We start from the raw sequence: 24396 nt of genomic DNA on the forward strand, positions 1-24396 counted from the left end.
GGCCTTATCCAGCCCAGCGCGCTTCCTCCTTCCCCCCTCCAAAATTAGAAATTGGCCAATAGGCAAATTAAGTGGCTTGGGTTTTTGTTTTGTTTTTTTGTTACGAAAAATTAGATTCCATTTGAAAGAGGAAGGGGGTCTTCCTAGAGTAAGGATGTGGGAAGGATCCCGTTGAGGTCCCCGCCTGGCCTCCTAACGCACCGAGCTCACGTCGAGGAAATAGATTTTCTTTAGGAAGAACGAACGATTCCCATTTTCTCTCTTTTCAGATGGCATCTATTTCAGATGGCGAGCTCTGGGGAAAAGGAAGGAATGGGCATTTATTTGGGTTTCTGCCCTGCCCCCCCCCCCGCTCTTCTTTGAAGCTCTGCTTCTCAGCTCCCCCACCCCCCACCCACCCACACTTCTAATGTTGTCGTACAAATGAGGGGGGGGGAGTTCTCTCTTCATTATCAGACTTAATGAAATGACTAACTATGTATTTGGGGCTCGGACCATTCACTGCGGCTTTGTGAGAGGCTTGTCAAACCCTCCCATTTCTAGAGAGCAAGGAATGGTTTGGGGTGTGGGGGAGGAGAGAGAACCTTGTAAGTTAATCTCTCCTGTCCCCCCTATTGTCCGTGCACCTTGCATGACAAAAAGAAGGGGGGTGCCAAGCCCTCTCTCCAAATTCCTAGGCAACAGGCGCACGAGGCCAACGACCCCCTCCTCCTCCCCACTCCTGGATCATGCACTTCCAAAGTCTTCCTAGATCAGGAATTTTATTTTATTTTTTAAGGGAAGGGAACCTGCCAACTCACTCCCAAACCTTCCTAACTGGGCCATGTGGCGTTTCAATGACCCTTCCTCCCAAGTAAGCAACCCCCCCCCCCAGCCCCACCGATAGGCCTTGAGAGAATCGGGGCTTGGAGAAATCCAATCCACACAGGAGAAATTAAAGGGGAACACGAAAGATATCGCGGTGGATTCACTCTCCCTTTTTCACACTCCCCCAGCCTCCGAGTAGCAACATTAAGCATTCGAGTCTTGGTGAAAATTCTATTCGAACGCTCGTTTCTCGCGAAGATTATTTTATCCCTTTCATTTTCTGCCTCTGCAATTGCTTACTTGGACAATTTTCAAAACCCTGAATTGGAGGGCGGCGGCGTGCGGGGGAAGGGCGGACTAATTGGCAAAGTTTTATTGCTATAATTATTCACATTAGTATTATTCACTGGGAGGGGTAGATTCTAGGATTCCCAGTCCCTTTCCCGAGAAGATAAAGAAGGAGGGGGTCCCAAAAGGTTTTATTTTCCCTATTTATTAATATTACTATTATTAATGAGGGGGAGGGAGAAAGAGAGAAAAAGAAAAATTCAGGGGTTGCATGCCAGTTCTCCTCAGAGTAGACCCACTCGGAAGAATGGGCACAACGAACGCAAGTCCATTCATTTCAGCGGGTCTACTCTGAGCAGAACGTGGTAGGATGGGCATTCCGAGAATTACCGGTCCCTTTTCATTTTACTACCGGGGTGGATTCGTCATCAGTAATATAGTAAATATAATATAATAGTTTTACATACAGAGTCCCGAATAAGTGGCTCGATTTCACACAAACTTTACAGCCCAGATCCTCGCGCGCAACTGTTTCAGACAGGTAACGCCGCCTGCCCGCTCGCAGCCCAGCCCCCTCCCGAAAGGAAACCGCGAGGAAAACTATCTTTGGATGCCTTCCTTGCCCCCCACCTGACACCTTTTTAGAGATTTCTCGAGAGGGGGGCATAAAAGGGCGCCTTTTATTGCTAAAGCTGGCTTGTTTCTTTGGGGTGGGGGTCTCCCCAGGACCGATCTACCGATACACACACACACACGCGTCCTCCAGCCCCCCGTGGGCCCCGATCCGCGAGACCCCCTCCTCCCCAAGGCTCCTGAGGAGGCAAAATACTCACAGAGTACCCCGGCAAGCCAGGTGAAAATCTCGCCCCTCAACAATAGGGCTGCCTTCTTTTTCCCCCTCTGTGCCAAGCGCAAGGCTGGAGCCAATTTAGATATGCTATAAATTAAGAGGTTGCCATAGCCACCGGCTCGCCATTGGCCGCCGCCCACCCGACGTGGCGCCCGACGTCACCAAATCTGAATAAGGATGCGCGAATTACTAAAGCCGGGAGACAAAGCTGGGCGATGGGAACAGCATGAAAGTGGAGCAAAGTCCCGGGCAGCCACCCACACGCCGGCGGAGAGGACCGCGGAAGGGGAGGAAGCGCCGGGCCTGCTGGGCCTCGTCTCTCTCCGCCACCGCTGCCGTCGAGGCTCCCTGCCGGGCCGAGGATGCGTCGCTGCTGACCTGCCCGGACGGCGCCCTGCAGGCGGACCGAGGCGGAGAGAGGAGCTAGCGCGCTGCCCCGACGGCAAGTAGAGAGAGCGAGAGCGCACCGAGAAGCGCGCCGGAGAGGGAGCGCGCGGAGAGGCGAGGTGGGCTGGCAGCGGGGCGCGGCGCGGCGAGATCCCCACCACCCCCATCCGGCCGCGGCTATGATGGTTCACTGTGCCGGCTGCGAGCGGCCGATTTTGGACAGATTCTTGCTCAACGTCCTGGACCGGGCCTGGCACATCAAGTGCGTCCAGTGTTGCGATTGCAAATGCAACCTGACCGAGAAATGTTTCTCCCGGGAAGGCAAGCTCTACTGTAAGAACGACTTTTTCAGGTGAGGGGCGACGTCTCTCCATCTCCTTCCCCCACCCTTAAGCCTCCCCCCTCTCTTTTCTAACCCACCCCCCACCAACACCCCAATAGCCCCTCTTGGATGATGTGGGTTGTAGTCGTAACCCCACTTCCTTAGGGTCTGAGCCCCCACTAAATGGACTGCGACACCTCTGAGTTTAGAATTGCAGCCCCTGAAGTCCTTCCCCCCCCACCCCGGAAAATTGCCCACCATAGTCCATGGCCTTCAGGACTGCGGTTCTACTCTTGACTCTCCAAAAAGTGTTGCTAGCCAATGTGTAAATAGACACTAAGGGCCCTGACTCTGAACAACGCCCCCCACTCACACCCCACACAAAGGCCTGATCCCTCTATGGCCGTTTCCTTGGGGTTAAGCCAGGCATCGCCAAGCGTGCTCCTTAGGCATGCGCCCTTTACCCAGGAGTAAGTTCCATCGAAATGGAGGCTTGCTGCTGAACAAAGGGGCATAGGATCGGGCCATCCTAAATTCGGTTCCTAGGGAAGATAGTCCCATGGGAGGGGGGGGATGGGATTTACTACCGAGTAAGAGGAAGAGGCTTGCATCCTTTGATTTAGAAACTTAGCCCAAAGACAGAAGGGGGGGGGTCCTGCGATTTTTTATTTTGTTATTTTAAAGGTTTTTATATAGCTTGGTATTGGAAAATACTGACAAATGGGGGGGGGGGAGTAGCAAGGTCAAAACCTGCTCTCTCCACCAGCGATGCATTTATCCGAGAGGGCGCGAAATCAGGCTACCCGAATTACCCAGGAAAGACTGAAATAGAAAGGAATACTCCATATCCATTTTGACACAGGCAAGGAAAGCCTCCTTCCTTTAGAGAAAGGGTCGAAAGAAGATTTAGCCTACCATTATGTGCGCGCTTTCCGTAGGAAGAACACCAGCCCATCGAATTCACTAGGGCTTCCTTCCGAGTAAACTCAGGTCTGCTGTTTTGACGTCGAGGCTGCGCACCAAGGTGGGCTTAGGCGCGCCAAAGCCCATGAATTTCCCGGCGGCACGGTACAAATATTTGTCAGCATAACAGAGGCCCAGACGCTGGTCCTGAAGTTCTTGCGTCTGGAAGTCCAAACGCCCCCCTCCCCACCCCAGCAATACCAAATCGACGCAATCCCCTTCCCCTTGATTTTATATTTTCCTTGAAAATATAACCAGCACCCCCCCCCCTCCACCCCCTGTTAGTCTGAGCAACCGAGGTTTAAATATATGCAGTCCGACCCTACTCGGGAGTAAGTCCGATTGATTTCAACGGTCTCCTTCACAATTTACAGCTGTCTACGCAGAAGTTAAAGTCCTATTGATTTCAACCGGGCTTACTCCCAGGTAAGTGGGGCTGCAATTATAGCCTATATAAGCAAAGGATGACAGTTTCGGGGGGTATTTGGGGAGCGGTACCTGTTCGCCACCCCCACCTCCTAATATATACACATTTAGGCGAATCCATTTTTGTGGCTATTCATAGAGGCACATTATTTTTTCATCCAGAGGAAAGGGGTCCAAGTCCCCCCCCCCCAAGTATTATTGAACAATAATATTTTTCAAAGCCCCCTAGATCTTAAAAGCCAGTTGTTTTCAGGTGTTGTCCCCCACCCCGCCAAAAACCTTCGGAGAAGGAGGTGGAAATCTTCGCCTCCTTTGACTGTGGCCCACCCGCATTTCTCACTCCCCCCACCTCCCTTCCTTATTGTCTTCGGTAAAATGAAAATCAACAAATAAACCCTCATTTTGCAAATGCAAATCCATCCCAGCCTTTTGTTTTCGGGCATTAATTGGAGGTAAAGCGCCTATCTGTTTAGGGATGGAAATGGCAGGCGCGGCAAAGTGCGGTGCTGTAGGGCGAGAGAGGGGGAGCCGAAGTGACTTCAGCTCTGCGGGCATAGGGCCCCCCAAGGCAAACGCATATGAATGAATAGAGGCTAAGCTGGCTTTGCACATGTAAACGGGCCTGTAATGGCCATTCTGAATTCTTAGACTTTCCAGCCCCTTCCCTCCCCCACCCCCACTTTTTAAAAACTTTAAACCCCTTGAACGGTTTGTTGTTTTTTTTAAAAAAAAATTAATAGGGTGCAGATGAGGCGACCGCCATACAAACTAACCGCACCACAATGATTTATGGGTTGTAATGTTTTCACTAAATCAACGTCACCGTGGGCCATCCTGGGGAGAAAATGGTGCCAACCGGGGGAGCAGGTGATGACTTGGAGCCTTGTGCGCTCTATACCCCAAATTCGAGGTGTATGCGGGGGCAGACATACTGACACATCGATACAGAGACCTCGATTTTGGTTTTTTGGACCACATTTCAACAGGCGATTCTTACACGTTACACACACGCACGCCTAGCTACCCACACAACTCGCTGCAATAAGGAAAATTAAAAGCTTTTACACAGCTCTCGTTTCCCCTAACGCAGCGCGCTTTGCTTTTTGCGACGGCGAGGGGGTGGTTCCTAATGCCTAGATCTAAAGGACCCCAGTTTGGGTCTTTCTACTGTGGCCCCGATTCAGTCCAACGCACCACACACGCGGGGTGGGGGACGCACCCCAGGCTGCCAACAAACAATCAAAAAAGGACCTAGGGAGAGTGTTGCTACAGGCCTCAGGTAGATCAAGCACCCGGGACTGGATCCGACGGGGGTTCTCCTGCGCAAAGTCGGCCGAGATGGCCCAATTCCTCTGGACTGGAGGCCGGAAAGATTGCGTTGGTCGGATCCTGTTCCTTCCCCGTCGCCAAAACTTCTCCGGGGCTAGGTAATAAAATGACCCTTCTGTTCCCCTCCGTCCGCTCCGTCCCTAAATTATTTGGCAGCGTCTACCGGGAAGGTATAGAAGTTCCCAGCGCGCAAAAATACCATGGAGAGCGGCTCCCCGCTAAGACTCCTTTCCTTCCTTAGTGGGTCCTCATCCTCTCTTTCTCTGACCTCCCCCCTTTTCCTCACCCCACTCTTACGCTATCTCTTTTGTATCCAGGAGGTTTGGGACCAAGTGCGCCGGGTGCGCGCAAGGCATCTCCCCGTCGGACCTGGTGCGCAAAGCCCGGAGCAAAGTCTTTCACCTGAACTGTTTTACTTGCATGGTGTGTAACAAGCAGCTCTCGACGGGCGAGGAGCTTTACATCATCGACGAGAACAAATTCGTCTGCAAGGACGATTACTTGAGCTCGGCCAGCTTGAAAGAAGGCAGTCTCAACTCAGGTGAGCCGACGGAGCCGGCCCTACCCTAGGGCAGGGGGAAGGAGTCGCCTTTGGCAGCCGATATGGAGTGTCAGGAAAGAACAGCCTTTTGTTAGCTATTTGATTCGCGATTTCTCTCTGTGTGTGCGAGCGCGGGCGCGCGCCAGGGAGGAAGAGAAGCGCCTTAGTTCAGTGGTAGAGGATCTGCTTTGTGTGCAGAAGTCCGCGGGATCAGTCCCCGGCATCTCCGTATAGGGCTGGGGGAGATGCCATGTCTTAAAGCCTGGAAAGCTGTGGGTCGGTGCAGAGGCAATACATGGACCAATTTGTGTCTGATTCAGTATCAGACAGCTTCATAGGTTCCTTTGCTTTTTGCCCCAGCTGCCAAAGTAACTCGAACGGCCTGCAGTTGGATAGCGTGCATTTGCTGCTGGATAGGGGCGGTCTCCTATAACAACTGTACTGTTGCTCTTAGTGAGCGGTACTAGGGATTTTGCTGTTCCTGTTGTTATTATTTATTTTTTGCTGATTGATTGCTGATGTGTGGACACCTAGCCACACTCCTTTGGGAAGTAGGACTCATTGAACTGGGTGCGATTGATTTCCCAGTAAAGGCGCAGAGGCTTGCGCTGTAACGCAGGTCCCTGCCCCGAGTTGCTTGCAAACCTACGTTGGACGGAGAACGAGCAAAGGGAGCGGAGATGGATGGGTCAGAAGGGACAGATGAGGACAAGCGCAGCCAGCCCCCAGCCCAGACCTTCAGAATGATTCTGAGGACCTTCGACGTTGCATTTCTATCGCGCCTTTCTTCCGCCTATTGGAAGGTCCTTTTCTATATCCCACCAGGCGCCGCGCAGAAGGATTTCTGCGCGAGGCGGGTCTCTGCCTGGAGGAGCTTACAGTTTAACTTTAGACAAAGGGAAGCGGGGAAAGGAGGGAGACAAAAGAGGGACGAGGAGAGTGAAGGAAGGATTTCGCATGGGGAGGGAACAGAAGAATGAGCCGCGGCGGTGAAGACCGTGGTTCCAGTTCTTTCTGTTTGGGGAATTAACCCGTCGGTGCCGAAATGGATTGCACAGCATTGGGGGGGGGGTGTGCTAGCAACAAGGGAGAGTGAAGGAGAGAAGGAAGACCTTGTATTTGTCTACTCTTAAAGCTTTACCCACAAAAATATCGCTTGGAGGATCTGTCGAATTTGTCCCTTTCCTTCTCCGTCTTTGTTTTGTTTTCGTTTTGTTTTGTTTTTGTAAAAGAGGGGATTTGGAAGTCACCCTGTTTAGGAGTGCCTTCCCGCTTCCATCTGTGGGGGTATATGACCCTGGTTCCCTGCAGCAGCCGTCGAGGGGGAGGCATCTGGCGGTCCAATCCCTCCCCCCCCCCCCCGGAGACACGTTGCATTCGTTTGAATACAATAACTGCTTTTGCTGGATAGGATAGGACCAAAGACCCTCCAATCTCGCGTGTTTTTCTCCAGAGCGTCCAAGCAGGCGCCTCTAGGGAGACCTACGGACCAGTGGGGGTGTCTCCAACGCCTCCCAGAGCCTTTTTGCTTCCTTCCAGCGGTATCAATAAGCGCAAAGCAAATTTCAAAACGGCCTTCCTCTCTGTAGACGGGGCGGGCGTCGATTAATAGGGCCAGCAGGGGGAAGTTATTGGTGAGAGCGGGGCCTCCAAGAGGGGACTGGCTTAGCAAGCCAAACCTCACAGGAACGTAGGAAGCAGCCTTATATTGTCTACCCTGACTGGCAGCGGCTTTCTACCGATCTCAGCTGTATCGGGGGACCCCGGGAATTCAAGCAGCTAGCTCCCTTCTGCATGCAGAGCAAATGTTCTACCAGTGAGCAAGAATAAAATTAGAACTTTTAGAGCGGGGAGACAAGAAAAATCCTCTTGAAAGTAGGTTGAAAGCAAGTGTAGTGTATCGGTTACAGTTTTGGGCCTGGGAAATCAGGGTTCGAATTTTCGCTCGGCCATGAACCTTGCGTTCACTGCCTCTCAGACTAACCTACCTCGCAGAGCTGTTGTGGAGGGAGAACGATGTGTGCCACCTCGCTCCTTGCGGAAAGGTGGGATATAAATGCAAATAGCAGCAGCAGCAAATTAGAAGGCAACGTACTGAAGAGGTTGCTGGCGATGTTACTTTTTTGAAAAACAAGCCTCATTTTATTTCACAACTCCTGCAACTAGGACATGTTTCCCTTTGCTCATAAGTCAACTCCCCTTACCTCCAACAGAGCCGCCTTCCCAGAAACGCGCGTCTCCCATTAAGGTGTGTAGAGAGCACATAGTCTGGGATTCTTCCCCGCCCCAATGGTCCTGCAACACCCCTTCCAAAACCAGACCTGTCCATATCCCTCCCTCCTTCCATTTTTCTTCTTCTTCTTCTTCAGGATCGGGACCCAGGTGCTTTGGGTTGAGTTGGATCTAGGGGAGAAAATGGGGGAAAGGGATCAAGAGGACTGGGGGTGGAGCGCCGCTGGCCTCTGCTTTTCAGACGGCTTTATTTGTTTGTTTGATTCATTAATGAATCAATTAATTGATTGCATTTCCCTCCGCCTTTGGGATCCTCGGTGCTCCTCAGGGCAGCCTGTGTCCTCTTCCTCCTGTTTTTTCTTTTCACCTTCTGCGTGTTTCTTTCGAGGGAGCCCAACCAGAGATAGACAACTGCTTTTCTCTGAAAGCAGTACTTGGTGGCTGCTTCCTTAGTAAGATTGAATTGTCTGTGTCGCCCTCCTTTCCCAAAATGGCGCGCAAAGTTCTCCTCCCTGCTCTCACAGCAACCCTGCAAGGTCGGATAGGCCGAGAGGCAGTGATCTCCCTGTGAGCTTCATGGTTTGAGTGGGGATTTGAACCCTGGTCTCCCAGGTCCATGTCTGACCACTACACCACACTTCCACCTTCCTTTCCAGGCCTGTCTTCTCTACTATCCTAGGTCCAAACAGGATGAAATCTGATGTTGATTTTGCAGGAGGGGAGGGGTCTTTGCATACCTAAGCCCGGTGACTGATGAAGGCTGTCCTTCCAAGTGATCCCTTTGGGAAAGAGATAGACTGATACCCCTTTCCTTCTGTAAATCTGACCCGTGCAGCTGCTAGCCCTCTCTTCCCAAAGAGTGACGCCCACTCTCCCCTTTCCTTGTCAGTGTCCTCTTGTACCGACCGAAGTCTGTCTCCAGACATCCAGGACCCGATGCAGGACGACACAAAGGAGACCGACAACTCCACCTCCTCCGACAAAGAGACCACCAACAACGAGAATGAGGAGCAGAACTCGGGGACCAAGCGGAGGGGACCCCGGACCACCATCAAGGCTAAGCAGCTGGAGACCCTCAAAGCAGCTTTTGCTGCCACCCCGAAGCCCACCAGGCATATCCGGGAGCAGCTGGCCCAAGAAACGGGACTCAACATGAGAGTCATCCAGGTAAGAGGACCCGCGCCCGGTTGTTGAGTCCGAGCTCCGATGGGACTATCACCTTACCTGTTCTGCACTAGACCATAGAGGGGTTTGCTCATCTCTGTGCATTTTGGTGGCCCTTAGGGGATGACTGCTCTTTGGAATGCAGCGTTCTCTATATCCAGCCACGCACTCGTCTACCGAAAGGGGGTGATCTTCTACATGTTGCAGATTGCATCGTAGCTTGTCACAACTGACATCGGCAAAGGGTCTCCTGTGATGTGATGTCATCTGAGCTGCAGATGATGTCACACACTCACTCACTCACTCACATCACCCAGCAACAACCAGGAAAGTTGGAAGGAGCTACAGAAATCTTCAAACTTTTTGTCCTCCTTACCAGAAGGTGGCCATCATTTTACCTTCGTTCTTTATCCTGAAATGTTTTGGGAAACCTTCGTTTACTTAAGTGTGGAATATTAGAATACTTGTTTTTATGTATAGTGGAAATCCGGACGGGTAGTACTAAAGTATAGGGTTTTTGTTTTTGTTTTTGTTTGTTGCAGGTTATGTGACACTTCCCTCTCTCCTTTTGTAGAAAGGGCAAAACTTTCATGCTTCATCAAAAGGACATCGTACACCCCATTATTCCTATTGTCCCACCATGCTAGCTGCCTAGGAAAGCCCAACCTGAGGAACACTTTATGAGGAACTAAACCCTACCAAATTCATGAGATTTACTTCCCAGCAGACCTGGCTGAAAATCAGTTAAGGGAAAATGTATGCTCAAGTCCCTTTAAAATGAATGTGGATACCAGCCTATTCTGCCAACAAAGGTCCGTATAGTTAAAGCCATGGTTTTCCCAATAGTGATGTATGGAAGTGAGAGCTGGACCATAAAGAAGGCTGATCGCCGAAGAATTGATGCTTTTGAATTATGGTGCTGGAGGAGACTCTTGAGAGTCCCATGGACTGCAAGAAGATCAAACCTATCCATTCTTAAGGAAATCAGCCCTGAGTGCTCATTGGAAGGACAGATCCTGAAGCTGAGGCCCCAATACTTTGGCCACCTCATGAGAAGAGAAGACTCCCTGGAAAAGACCCTGATGTTGGGAAAGATGGAGGGCACAAGGAGAAGGGGACGACAGAGGACGAGATGGTTGGACAGTGTTCTCAAAGTTACGAACATGAGTTTGACCAAACAGTGGAAGACAGGAGTGCCTGGCGTGCTCTGGTCCATGGGGTCGCGAAGAGTCGGACACGACTAAACGACTAAACAACAACAACAAACCAGCCTATTCATGTTTACTTTGAAGTAATAAGTGCTACGAATGCTCAGTCAAGCTTCCTCATAAGGATGCATGCCTAGAATTGTAAAGCCCAGCCCTATCCATGTTTGCAGAGAAGCGTTTCCTAGTAATTTCAACGAGATTTACTTTTGGGTAAATGTGCAGAGAACTGCAGCCTTGGTCCTTAAAGTGCACAGACAGTACTTATGCCCGGCAAAGTTAAATCACTTGTTGTTGTTTAGTCCTTCAGTCGTGTCCGACTCTTTGTGACCCCATGGACCAGAGCACGCCAGGCACTCCTGTCTTCCACTGCCTCCCACTGTTTGGTCAAACTCACACTGGTAGCTTCGAGAACACTGTCCAGCCATCTCGTCCTCTGTCGTCCCCTTCTCCTTGTGCCCTCCATCTTTCCCAACATCAGGGTCTTTCCCAGGGAGTTTTCTCTTCTCATGAGGTGGCCAAAGTATTGGAGCCTCAGCTCAGTTAAATCACTAGTCCCCTTGATTTCAACAGGAAAATGAATCCCTCCGTTTGGTGCTCTCCCATTGAAATCATCACATAGACAGGTGCTTTATATACCTAGTTGGGCCTTTGGTGCAACTAGCTCAGTATCCTCACTGACTGGGCAGCAGCTCTCCAGGGTTTCAGGAAGGAGACATTCCCAGCCCAGACCTACCAGGACCTTCTGCCTGAGAAGCAGATGCTCCACCATAGAGCTATGGCCCTTCCCCCAGCAATGTACACTGCCCCCATGAGGTTGGAGGTTAGACTGCAATCCTGGGCACAATAATTATGAAGTTACCAGTAAGTCTTGCTGAAATCAGCAGGACTTCCTCTTGAGTAAACATGCATGGTTTTGAGCTGGTGTTAAGACAGCCATGATGTTGTTGTAAGTTTACTATTTATCTGTTCTGTCCAAGTAAGTCATACTCAGAGCAGACCCACTGAAACTATTGATTGATTGATTGATTGATTGGACTTGGATTAGTCATGCCCCTTTATTTCAATGGGTCTATGCTGAGTATGTCTCAGTTTAACACAACCCTGTTCTGCTGGAAATTGCAAGCAATCTAACGGAGGATTTGATAAGCCATTTTAAACAATGGGAAACATTATATAAATGCAATATTGCAATAATATAGAGGCAAGTGAAAGGATAGCAAATTAATATTACATGTTTTTTTGTTTTGATTTGTATTGTGCACAGAATTTGAAGGAACTCAAAATGGAACAGTGGTACCTGGTAGCATTCCTATGCAGGGCATTTCAGCAATTTTTATCACACTCCTGTATGATTGCCTTATGTTTTAAATTGGGATGGGGTGCAGGCCAAAATAACAATGAGTAGCTCTGGTGAGATTCAGGGACTCTTGCTTGACTTATAAAGCAGCCTCTCTTACAATGACTTGTTTCGACCCCGAGTTGTAAATTAAACATTAATGGAGCCACAGGGTCGTCAGTTGTATCAAGAGTAGACCCACTGAAAATTAATGGACATGGCTAATTTAAGTCTATCATTTTCAATGGATCTAGTCTAACTTAGCTGGATACAGCCCTCAAATCCATCAACTTGGCTCCAGTTATCAATACATTATGATGGCAATATGGATTAATGTCATGAATTTTAGAATATCATCACATAAGGTAGCTTATGAAAAGTGGGTTAAAAAAATTACTGACTAAAAAAATAGTACAATATGATCTCTACCTACTAATAAGTAAATCCTATTGAGTTCAGTGGGGCTTACTCCCAGATAAGTGGACAGAGGACTGGGAAAAAGTCATAAAATCATATAGGCATTAATAAAAAATATAGTCATCAGAATTTAGCCATAGAAATGTAGAGAGAGAGACCTCCAAGGTGGAAAAGATGGGTTGTAACTGTTGATAGTCCTACTCAAAGTAGACCTATGGAAATGTATGTATTCTGTGTAAGGCTTGCACTGGATCCAATCCTTTGATGTTTACCTCAATTCAGAGGCCAAGGCTGAAAATGAATAATCCAAAGACAGCCCCCCCCAGAGGGTTTTTCAAGGATTGTGGATTTGAAACATGGGATCAGTGTTCTTTTGCAACGATGCCATGTAGCACCCATCTGGGTGGTCCGGTAGCATCATGCCACATGGAGTCTACTGAAGCAAACCCTACTATTATTATTAGCAGTAGTTTTATATTTTATTTATATGCTGCCCATCTGGCTGGGTTTCCCCAGCCACTCTGGGCAGCTTACAGATCAGATTCCTCTAGTTCCCCCTGCCTTTTCCTCCTGTCCATGATGAATGAAACAGCCTGTGTAGGACTGAGTACAGTGGTACCTCAGGTTACATACGCTTCAGGTTACATACGCTTCAGGTTACAGACTCTGCTAACCCAGAAATAGTGCTTCAGGTTAAGAACTTTGCTTCAGGATGAGAACAGAAATCGGGCTCCAGCGGCACTGCAGCAGCAGGAGGCCCCATTAGTTAAAGTGGTGCTTCAGGTTAAGAACAGTTTCAGGTTAAGTACGGACCTCCGGAACGAATTAAGTACTTAACCTGAAGTACCACTGTATCTTGCAAGTGTGTGTTCTCTCTCTGGAGCAGTTTAATAGAGAATGACAGTGGAGCTTCCAAGTTCAGAGGCACTATACCTCTTAAGTTCAGCTGCTGAGGCCAAGGAAAAGAGAGAAGGGTGTTGCCTTCATGTTCTGCTTATCTGATTCTCAAAAGCACCTGCAAGGTCTAAATAGATGCAGGTCTAGATCAAAGATGGGGAAATGGTGGCCTTTTAGGTGGGACTCCAACACCCATCAGCCTCAGCCAGTATGACCGATGACTAAGCATTATGGGAATTGCAGTCCAACCTGACCTGGCAGCCCACAGATTCCCCCTCTCCAGTTCGAATGGACCTTTGATCCCATCTAACAGGAATAGTCTTATGGGTAACATAGGACAGAAGGGAATCCCATTCTGGTACTTTAAAGCACCAGGTTTTTTGAGAATACTGGAGCAAAACCAATACAAGCACCACCAAGAAGTATTAAAAATGCAGTGGGAAATCTCTAGGATATTCTAGTACAGGTCAACATGCTTTTTTTAAGGCGGGGAAAGTGATGAAACAGGAGATATTTTGGATTGTTTCCCCACATTCCTAATTGTACCATTTAGTGCACGCTACTCCTAGTAGTTGTTACTCCTAGTAGTTATTACTACAGACATTTTCTATGTAGTAGTAGTAGACTGATGCTTAATTAGGGCACAAAACAGCAGCAGCAGTCATAGCAGCAGAGCCATCATGCAACCTTTCACCCCACAAATTAGCGGGCCTACCCACCCTACTACCAGTCCATGGCAATATAACATCATTTATTAGCACAGTAATACATAGGGACTTTTCAGTATCCTAGAGTCACAGAACTGTAGAGTTACTTGGAAGTGACCCCAAGGGTCATCTAGACCAACCCCCTGCAATGCAGGAATCTCAACTATTTAGTCTTCATGGGCAGATCCTGAACCCCTCTCCTCCAAACCGGGTTTCCTCTTGATGGACCTACAAAGAAAACCCTTACGTTTTTCTGCAAGCAGGGGGAGGGGGTATCTTTTTGTCATTGAATGCCCTCCCCCACTTTCTCTTCCCCTCCCCGCTTCCCCATCTTCTCTTCCCTTTATGTATATTTTGAGTTTGATTGTGTGGTGTGCGTTTTTTTTTTATCCTAATTTCCTGCCTCTCCATCCGTCGGCCTTTCTTTTGGGTGTCTGTTCGGGTTCAGTCCGGCCGGAGGGCGTTACCGTGGCCTCTCTCCTTCTGTGCCCCCCGCAGGTTTGGTTCCAGAACCGACGGTCCAAGGAGCGACGGATGAAACAACTGAGCGCGCTGGGTGCCCGGAGACACGCTTTTTTCAGAAGTCCTCGACGCATGCGCCCTCTGGGAGGCCGCTTGGATGAATCCGAAATGCTAGGCTCCACCCCTTATACTTATTACGGAGGTAAGAAGGTCCCCCCACCCCCGATGGGGGGTGGGCGGAATCGTGGTGGGCGCTTTCCCTTCCTTTCATCCATTGACTTTTTTCTGAGTTTTGTCCCCAAAACATATTAGAATCCCAATCAAACAAGGATCACCATCCTAGAGGCATTTACCTAGGCATCCTTACCTGATGCAGATCCACATTAGTTACATTTAAAGCACATGACTTTTCCCAAAGGACCCTGGGAACTTTTTTCCCCCTCGGGGTACCGGAGACGGTAGGTCTGTGAGTGAGGAACTACAATTCCCATGGTTTCTTGAGTAGAAGTGCTGTGCTTTAAAAGGGGGTTGAATGTTGTGAGCACAGCCAGATTTTACTTCGGAGTAAATGTGCATTTAGGGACTAACTTGAAGTCAATACTCTCGCTGCTGAAATTCCGCCCCTTTTGGACATCCCATCAGCTCCTGAAGACGCGCCTCTCTAGACAAGCTAGCCTTGATCTCCTGGCCACAACCTCCTTGTTTAACCGTATTAATTGTTTCTTCAACCATGCTGTTTTAATGAATTTGTCCTCTTGTATATTGCGCTTATGGATGGTTTGATTAACTGGTTTCATTCATTGTGCGTTTTAACTGGGCGGATATAATTTATATCATTGGGTTTACATTTGTAAACCGCTTAGAAGCCATTTTCTGACAAGGAAGCTGTATATAAATACACATATAAATAATCACTAGAGCCCAATTTTCCCTTTCTGCGTATACTGTAATGTTTTATTGTTGCTATGGCCATTGGCTAATGCGAATAAAGTTTTATCTATCAGTCACTAGAGCAAATAACTTAGGGGCTACTTTGAGTAAAACCTGGACCAATCTTGGCTTTGGAGCCAGCCTCTTTAGAATCTGAACCTCCTGCTTCCTGAGGGAGAAAGAGTAAAATTTTCTTTCTTTCTTTCTTTCTTTCTTTCTTTCTTTCTTTCTTTCTTTCTTTCTCTTTCTTTCTTTCGTAGTTTTTCATCTACTTCCTCTCCCACACAGATTCTTCCTTTTCCACCTCTCCCTGTCTTCCGCTTTTCTTCCCCTTTCCTCCCTTAATCCCGCTCTTTTCCTGCCTTCGCTAAAATCACTGAAAATCCGAGGGTGTTCGGAAACCAGGGCCGCCGGTTGCTTGAATTTGCCCGCCCCCTCCCCCCAAAAACACACCCTTTCCCCTGCTTTTTGCTGTTCTTCTCCTCTTCGTTCCTCTTCCGCCATAGTTGCACCCCCCTTGTTGGTTCCTCCTCCCGTTGGTTCCTCTTCTTACCCTCCCCCTTGTTTCCCCTACCCCCGCCCCCCAGCTGGTTCCTAAGCCTAACCCTTTCCAACGGCTTCCCCGACATTTTTCAGGCCAGCCTCTCCCTCCGCCCCGTCGGTTTTCCTCGACGGGGAGGAGGCGTGGTCCCTGCATGGATCTCCTCCTCCTTCCCGCTGCCCCGCCCGAGAAAGGGGGCTTTGTGCGGGAGGGTCCGGCTGTGCCCGACCCCTTTGACGCCCCGCGCTCCCTCGCCCTGCGCTGCGACGAACAAAGCTCCAGCTGCCTCGCCTTTGTACTCTTTTCAGACGGCATTTGTTCCAATTACGGCCGAACCCCAGGCGCGTATGGAAGGCGGCCGCCGCCTCTGGCCAGGGCCCCGGACATTTGTCTTCCAGGCACCGCGTCCCCGTTTCCCCGCACCCCGTCACCTTCCAGCTCCCTGAAGGCGAAACAATCCCCCCAAAAGGAACCAAAGGCCGGGAGGGAAAATATTTATTTACTTCTTTGAGCAAGGTTCGCCTGGAGGGAACCTAGAAACCCCATTTTCCCGAGGATTCCGAGGTCTGTCTGGTTTCCTGCTCCTTATACCCAGTCTTTGGAGGTAGGGGGTGTTATTTGGCATTCTTCCTCCCCCTAGGGGTCGAGATCCCTTGCCCCCCCATAAAATATTTGAGAGGGCTGGGCCCTCCAAAGTTGACAGGCATTGCCGTTCAGATGGTGTTCAGATGGTGTTTCGTGATCGATTAGGCAGGGCGGGACTTGCCTGGGCCCCCCAATATTTTATTCAATTTGGTACCCGTGGAAGGGCTGTAGCTCCGTTGCAGAGCATCTTTCTGGCATGCAGAAGGCTCCAGGTTCAATCCCAAATGGTACCTCCAAATCCCTTGTCTAAAACCGTGGAGAGTCGCTGCCAGTCAGCGCAGGTAATGCTTGAGTTTAGCTAGTCGGACTCGGCATCAGGCCGTTTTTATGACTGTGTGCTCCTTCTCCCCTTAAGTCGCCAGGGGTAGTTTTCGGGTAGTGACGGGAATGATGCTAGGCTGGTTTGGGAAGTAAACTTACTTGAACACAGCGGGACTTATTTTCCTATAAGCACTGCAGAGGATTTTCTCGTGTGTTTTACGCGTCTCCTTAGCTCTAGTTGTTCCATGCGCGCGGGCGCGGGTGTTGTTAGGAAGAGGTATACACGAGTGTTATTAAACAATTAAGTAAATAATTAATTCAATGTACATTCTATGGAACTATCTTCTGGTGTCAGAAATTAAAAAAAGCATGCAAACTAATAAATAAAGCCACAATTTAAGCATCCGAGAGGAACGGGAACAGCCTGTACGTTGGATATTTAGCATGAGAAGTGAAGTCAAATAAGATATATTAAAATACACTGCTACAACGTGGTGCCCTGTGGGGGTTTCGGGCTGCCTGAAGAGAAACTCCTGTTCGCTGGCGAATTCTAGCTGTTCCCAGAAGTTTCTCCCTTTATTTCTGAGAGTGTATGTGTCAAATTATGTGCAGAAAATGCCCTCTTCTCATGGAAAAAAACGTGTCTGTGTGAGTGTGCGTAATATAAATGTATACTTCCGGGAAAAGGGCCTTTTTTTCTGTGGCAGCTCCTAAGCTGTGGAATGCCCTCCTCAGAGAGGTGCGTCTGGCGCCTTCACTACGCAGCTTTTTGCGGGAATGCTGAAGACCGTGGCCTTTGACACTTTAGTGTGTGCTTCCAGAACCCGCCCTGTTCTTGTGAATCCATGTTTTCAACTGTGTCTTTTATTTTGAATTTTAAATAGTTGCAACTGGCCCCGAGACCTGCCAGTGAAGGGCGAGTGATGAATTATTTTTAAAATTATTATTATGAAAAGCAATAATAATAATTAGAGCGGCAAGATAATGTAAGTAACCTCTTCACCTCTAGAGGATAAGCGTGCGGACTTGGCTCCGGCTGAACACCTTTGTTCTAGGCTTGTGTGGGCCTTCTCCCCCCCCCCTTTTTTTTTTTTTAAGGAATGGGTGTATCTTTAATCGAATTAACATCCTATCCGCCACCGGCGGAGGATGATGGGCGGGGAGGTGGGGTGAGGAAGGTGCAGGCCGGGAGAGAATTGATTAACTCCAGCCGGTTTAAAGCGACTGCTTCTGCCCTTCCTTCCTCCTAGTTTTCCGAAACTAAATTTGCAGCCCAATCCTAAACGCGTTTACTCTGCGTTGAAGTCCCACCGCATTTTAAGAAGTTTTTTTTCCTCCTCCCACCCGGGTTCCTGCTAGTAAAGATTAACTAATTTGAATGTGAAGCTCCAATTTCTGGAGATTTGAGATTTTTGTATTTTTTTAAAAAAAAATTATTACAAGCCCCTCTTTCCCTCCTGCGCGTATTTTCTTCAGGCTGGGAGCGTATGGAAGGGGTGTATAGAATCAGGCGCGCATCTGATAGCAGTCCATAAACAAACGAACGTTAAGGCGGCTCCGGGCTTTGATGTGTCTGCTACTTTCTCCAGGAACGTTCTGTTTGGAACGCTGTGACGTATCGAATAGAATTCGATGGGGGGGGGGGGGCGGACGTCCTTTGAGGATGCTGTTATACCGCTTGAGTGTGTCGTCGGGGGTGTTTGTTTCTGAAGCATAAAATCGGGAGAGGTTTGTGGGGCGTTTTAAACTGTTCCATGACAGTTTAGGCAGGCGGTAGTAGATAGTTGGAGGGTGGAGGCGCCTGTCTGATGCGTCAGGCCAAAAAAATCCAGTTTTTGGCTTCCCACATCCGCGGAACACGCCAGCCAAGCGCTTAGGCAAAAAAAACAAAACAAAAAGAGCTGGCTTTTCACCGTCCTCTTTCTGCCGTATTTATTTCGCGGTATACTGCCTCTGGGGATGGAGGTTTTATTTTTGAGCTCCGGCAGCTCATAGTCGTGGCATCCTCCATTAATTTGTCCCAATTATTAAGACAAAACTCACCAAAATTATTGTTTAGTTTATTATTGAATGCATTTACTTATTTCTTGTTTTTAAACCCCACACTTTATAAAGAATAATCGCCGTAGATTCACACTGTGTTGTTTTCGGTGACCCCAAACCGTCCACCCCCCCCCCCCGCCTCCGTGCGCGCGCACACCGATCCCACCCCACAGTAGCTGATCACAGACCCTCATCCTCATGCGGGAAATGGCACAACCGTCTTGCGCGCCATGGCTGCGATCCTACACCCACTCACTGGGGGGGGGGGGCGCTATTGAATTGAGTGGAACTTTTGAGTTTACCTGTACAGCATCGAGCTATAAGTGGGTTTCTGGCCTAAAGGCCGTGTCCATGCCTAGGTTTCTGTGGTAGAAGTTTATCCTTTGTATAAATGTCTCTGTGTATGTTTCTCTCCCTCCCTCTCTCTCTCTGTGTGTGTGTGTGCGCGCGCGCGCGCGCTCACTGATTTATAATTTGTGCTGTGAGCTGTTTTGGGGGCAGATCAATGTGAAAATGCAGCACCCGAGCAATAAATTTAGTAGCAGTATATTGTTGTTGTTGTACGTTGTTGTTATTACCATGTTATACTAATAATAAAATTATTAGTAGCATACCATTATTATTATTATTATTACAGCATGCTGTTGTTCTTGCTGTTGTTGATAATGCATGCAAATAAAATATCAGTTGTTATTGTACTACTACTACTACTACTACTAATAATAATATATTTCTATGCCACATTTCTACTATTTGCAATAATCGTGGTTGTTAATAAGCTTTGCACTTCTCCTGGGGTTATGTCCTGGCCTGTTTCATTTGGCCCACTGTGGATAATTTCAAGTTTGAATCCTGCCTGGCGTTTGACCATAGCTGTCAACTTTTCCCTTTTCTTGCGAGAAATCCTATTCGGAATAAGGGAATTTCCCTTTTTTTAAAAAAAGGGAAAAGTTGACAGCTATGCGTTTGACCCTTCTCGGGCCTTCCTGAGTGTCCTTCATTCTTTTACGACTGTCCTGGCCTCTGCAGACGTCTTTGTGAGCCTCCTTCTGCTTATTTGGGGGAGGTCAGGGGGTGTGGAGAAGAGAGGGTTTGCTTCTGAGCAAAACAGCCGCCCAACAATGCGCAGGCCTGCAGCTTTTCCTCTCCGAGGTGTTTCTCCGGAAAGGAGTCGAGCTGGATTCAGTGGCGGAGCTGATGCTTGAACTCGGTTGCGCGTAAAGCAAGACTAACATAAACGGCTCTTGCTTCCGGGAGATGTCAATGGCCAACTATGCTTGCGGAAGGGCTTTTGTCCCAGGTCCCATCCCCGATGACATCTCCGGGTTAGTGCTGGGGAATATTCCCTGCCCGGAACCCCGGAGAGGAGCCTCTGCCAGCCATTGCGCGCAGCACCGAGCGGCATGACGCGCAATGGTCTCAACTCCCCAAACTGGCAAGGCAAGGCAGTTCTGTGGGCGCGGCTGCCCACCTGCCCTGGTCGTCCAGGAGAGAAATGGCAGGAAGCCAGCGGTGTCTTCTTCTTCTTCCTAGCCCAGGGCTGGCAAATCCCGTTGGCATCGATATGTTGATGTATTGCTTTTTTGTTTGCTTGCTTATCCATCCCTCCACGGAGATTGCTCTTATCTCCCCACTCCTCAAGTTTATCCTCACAACAACCCTGTGAGGTAGGGTAGGTTGAGAAATAGTGATTTGCCACAGGGATTCATGGCTGAGTGGGGAGTTGAACCCGGACCTCCCCAACCTCGGTCCAGAGCTCTAACCATTGCACCACACCACATCTCCATCCATGGGATTTTTTAAATGGTTAACTGAGGGGAGGAAAGCTCATACCAATAGCAAACGTTTGTTGTTGTTGTTTAGTCGTTTAGTCGTGTCCGACTCTTCGTGACCCCATGGACCAGAGCACGCCAGGCACTCCTGTCTTCCACTGCCTCCCGCAGTTTGGTCAAACTCATGTTAGTAGCTTCGAGAACACTGTCCAACCATCTCGTCCTCTGTCGTCCCCTTCGCCTTGTGCCCTTCATCTTTCCCAACATCAGGGTCTTTTCCAGGGAGTCTTCTCTTCTCATGAGGTGGCCAAAGTATTGGGGCCTCAGCTTCAGGATCTGTCCTTCCAATGAGCACTCGGGGCTGATTTCATTAAGAATGGATAGGTTTGATCTTCTTGCAGTCCATGGGACTCTCAAGAGTCTCCTCCAGCACCATAATTCAAAAGCACCAATTCTTTGGCGATCAGCCTTCTTTATGGTCCAGCTCTCACTTCCATACATCACTAATACAGTGGTACCTCGGTTTACATACGCTTCAGGTTACATACGCTTCAGGTTACAGACTCCGCTAACCCAGAAATAGTGCTTCAGGTTAAGAACTTTGCTTCAGGATGAGAACAGAAATCGTGCTCCTACGGCGCGGCAGCAGCAGGAGGCCCCATTAGCTAAAGTAGTGCTTCAGGTTAAGAACAGTTTCAGGTTAAGAACGGACCTCCGGAACGAATTAAGTACTTAACCCGAGGTACCACTGTAACAAACTTAGTTGGTCTCTAAAGTGCTACTGGGAGGAATTTTTTGATTTTGAGGGGAGGAAGGTTTTTCTCCTTGTAGGATCTCGCCAGCCCGGTTTTAGATTCCCGTCTCACCTGCTCTCGCCCTCTCCTCTCTCCCCTCCCCTGCTCAGATTACCAAGGCGACTACTACGGCCCTGGGGGCAACTACGACTTCTTCCCGCACGGCCCCCCCTCGCAGGCGCAGTCCCCCGCCGATTCCAGCTACATCCCGACCTCGGGGGCCGGATCCACGCCACTCGGACCCCTGGAACCCCCTCTTCCCGGGCACCACGCTTCCGAGAACCAAAGGTATACGGATATGATCTCTCACCCCGACACGCCCAGCCCGGAGCCCGGGCTGCCCGGCTCGTTGCACCCCATCCCGGGCGAGGTCTTCAGCGGGGGTCCCAGCCCTCCTTTCTCCATGTCCAGCTACAGCGGGCCCCTCTCGCACCCCAACCAGGAGCTGAACGAGACGGCCGTGTGGTAGAGCCACCCCCTGGCGGAGGGCGCGCGCCTGACCTCACCGGACCGAAAGAAGAGTAGCCCCTTTTTTTGTCCAGCTCCGTCCGCTCCGTCGGGGCGAAAACTCCGTTTACCAAAAGCGCCACCACCGTGATGCCAAATCGCGCCTCGCCAGACCTCCTCTCCCCCCCACGCCCCTCGGGGGCCGCTCAAGGACCGCGCGCGGCCCGCTGTCTGGCCCCGGGTGGGCTCACAGTGGGGACGTTGGACACGGCTGGCGGGACCCCCAACAAACCAACCCACCCACCCACCCCGGTTGCAGCGCCCAGAGGTGGTTCGCCGTCTTTGTTCGAGGAACCTCTGGCAGCGAATCTCTGGAACTCGCCCATTCGTTGGACCAAAGCTGGACTCGCCTGTTTCACAGACTGGAGGATGTGAGAAAGAGGTTGGGGAGCAAAACGACCAACCCCTGTCCCCGCCCCGTCCAGGATTGCGTCTTGGGTTGTTGTTTTTTTTGGGTTGTTTTGGGTTTCTGTTTTTCCTAAATCCGAAAAAAAAGAGAGAACCAGTTTATTTTAATTAAAAGGTTTATTTTGTGCGTGTTCGATAGTGGCAGGAGAAGGGACTTTGGGAAAAGATCTCCGGATAGGAGGAATGTTTCATTGGTGACACGTCGCCCCCTCGTGGTAAGTGCTGGAACGACTTGCAGGACTTATTTAAATATGTTGAGAGGGATTTGGGGGAGGGTGGTTTTTTTTGTTGTTTTCTTAATTATTATTATTATTATTAATATTATTATATTATAATTATAATTATTTTGGCGGAAATATAACCACAACTACCAATAAAAGTTTTTTAAAAACCCAATTTTGGAATGTCGCTAGCAAACGCCAATCCAGTCTAAACCTTCCTCGGAGGCAACACACCTGTTTAAGAATGTATTATAGTTTTTTGCTCCTAGTTTCTTTATTTTGTATAAAGAAGAAACAAATAAAGTATGTTTTTGTGTTTATTGGTTATTTATTGTACCTTAGTCATCTGAAGTGTCAATTTGCAATTGAGGTAACAGCGTAAGTAGTACTGGAAAAGATTCTCATTCTACTGCTAATTATTTTATCATTTAATGCAGTTAAGAACAACAATAATAATTACAATTATTATTAATTGGAATAATTCTCATTATTGTTATTCAGTGCAAAAATGATTACGGTTAATTGCAATTAATTGGTGCTGCATTTCTCAGAGTAATCATGAAAAGATGAGGATCTGCCTCAAAGAGTAGGAGAGAAATGCCTTGTTTTTAACACATACACAGCAGCTTGGGAGTAAACCCCAGAGATCTAAAAGTTAAAGGGACTTACTTCTGAAGAAATGTTCACAGGAGTACGGTGCCTGATTACAAAGTACCATATTTTTTCGTCTATAAGACGCCCTCATGTTTAAGACGCCCCCTATTTTTGGGGACTCAGATTTAAGAAAATGGGGGGGGGGGGAGAGAGAGAGATGTATCTGTGTTTAAGACGCCCAGTAATTTTTGACATTATTTTTTAGGGGGGAAAAACTAGTCTTATACACAGAAAAATATGGTAGCTCTATCTAATCAAAAGGTCAGCAGTTCAAATCCCCACGAGAGGGTGAGCTTCTGTTGCTCTGTCCTAGCTCCTGCCAACCTAACAGTTTGAAAGCACGCCAGTGCAAGTAGAGAAATAGGTACTGCTGTGGCGGGAAGGTAAATGGCATTTCTGTGTGCTCTGGAACTCGTCACGGTGTCACATTGCACCAGAAGCAGTTTAGTCATACTGGCCACATGACCCAGAAAGCTGTCTGTGGACAAGCGCTGGCTCGCTTGGCCTGAAGTGGGATTAGTGCCGCAACCCATAGTCACCTTTGACTGGACTTAACCATCCAGGGGTCCTTGACCTTTACCTTCTAAGGGTGGATCTATGCACAGGAAAATAACCACTATAAATACGTCAGAAATTAGATCCTTATAACAAAAGAAAAAAAAACTATGGAAAACCGCGTAGAAAAATTTTCTGCTCTCTGGCTCCATCTGGTGTTGCATATTCATAACACATTCAAATCGGTGTTCCTGTACTAATGTAGCTGAGTCCCCGTGGTTTACCTCAATAAAGATTTCTTCCTCAAGGAAGAACGTCTGCTGTTGTGGAGTAGACAGGGAGACACCAGCAGGCTTGGGAAGAACACTGCAGTTTGCAAAAGCACAAAACGTATTTTTAAACAGACACACCCCGGGGAACAATTACCCCCAAACAGTCTGTTGCCTGACTGTCGGAGGGCGCAAGTTGGAAAACTAGGTGCATGGGAGTAATACAATGGAGTGTTCTGGGAAAGGGCAAAGATGGCCAGCTGGAACAGCAAACAGGAGCACTTGGTGCTGCAACATTCTGTTGCTGGATCCACTTCTTTATTTAAAATATAAATGATCCTGCCACATCAGGCCAGTGGCCCATCTTGTCCAGCATCCTGTTCTCCCAGTGACCAACCAGATGCCTGTTGGAAACCTCCAAGCAGGACCTGAGCACAAGAGGCCTCTCCCCTCCTGCGGTTCCAAACAACTGGTATTCAAGGTCCAGTTGTGACTGACTCTGGGGTTGCGGCGCTCATCT

General features: G+C 48.9%; 1 protein-coding gene across 2 annotated transcripts; it reads left to right on the forward strand.

The window, feature by feature from the left end:
• Positions 1-2166: 2166 nt before the first annotated feature.
• On the forward strand, positions 2167-22714 carry LHX5 (LIM homeobox 5). Of its 2 annotated transcripts, none has more exons than XM_080986402.1 (5): positions 2167-2684; positions 5690-5913; positions 9068-9312; positions 14373-14538; positions 21433-22714. In XM_080986402.1, exons 1-5 carry the CDS (start codon positions 2512-2514, stop codon positions 21789-21791), a joined length of 1167 nt encoding a protein of 388 aa, XP_080842528.1. In that variant the 5' UTR covers positions 2167-2511; the 3' UTR covers positions 21792-22714. The 2 variants fall into 2 exon arrangements, with proteins under 2 accessions (XP_080842528.1, XP_080842527.1); XM_080986401.1 differs by having other exon boundaries at positions 2171-2684; positions 9035-9312.
• Positions 22715-24396: the final 1682 nt, after the last annotated feature.

This window comes from Podarcis pityusensis (assembly GCF_964106645.2).
Source record: "Podarcis pityusensis genome assembly, chromosome: 16".
Classification (NCBI taxonomy): domain Eukaryota; kingdom Metazoa; phylum Chordata; class Lepidosauria; order Squamata; family Lacertidae; genus Podarcis; species Podarcis pityusensis.

What these genes read in the sequence shown, in the direction of transcription:
- LHX5 (XM_080986401.1), top strand. Translation starts at nt 2,512, where the DNA reads ATGATGGTTCACTGTGCCGGCTGCGAGCGGCCGATTTTGGACAGATTC. An exon ending in AGAAGGCAGTCTCAACTCAG is followed by an intron (nt 5,914 to 9,034) that starts GTGAGCCGACGG and finishes TTTCCTTGTCAG; the next exon opens with TGTCCTCTTGTACCGACCGA. An exon ending in TCAACATGAGAGTCATCCAG is followed by an intron (nt 9,313 to 14,372) that starts GTAAGAGGACCC and finishes TGCCCCCCGCAG; the next exon opens with GTTTGGTTCCAGAACCGACG.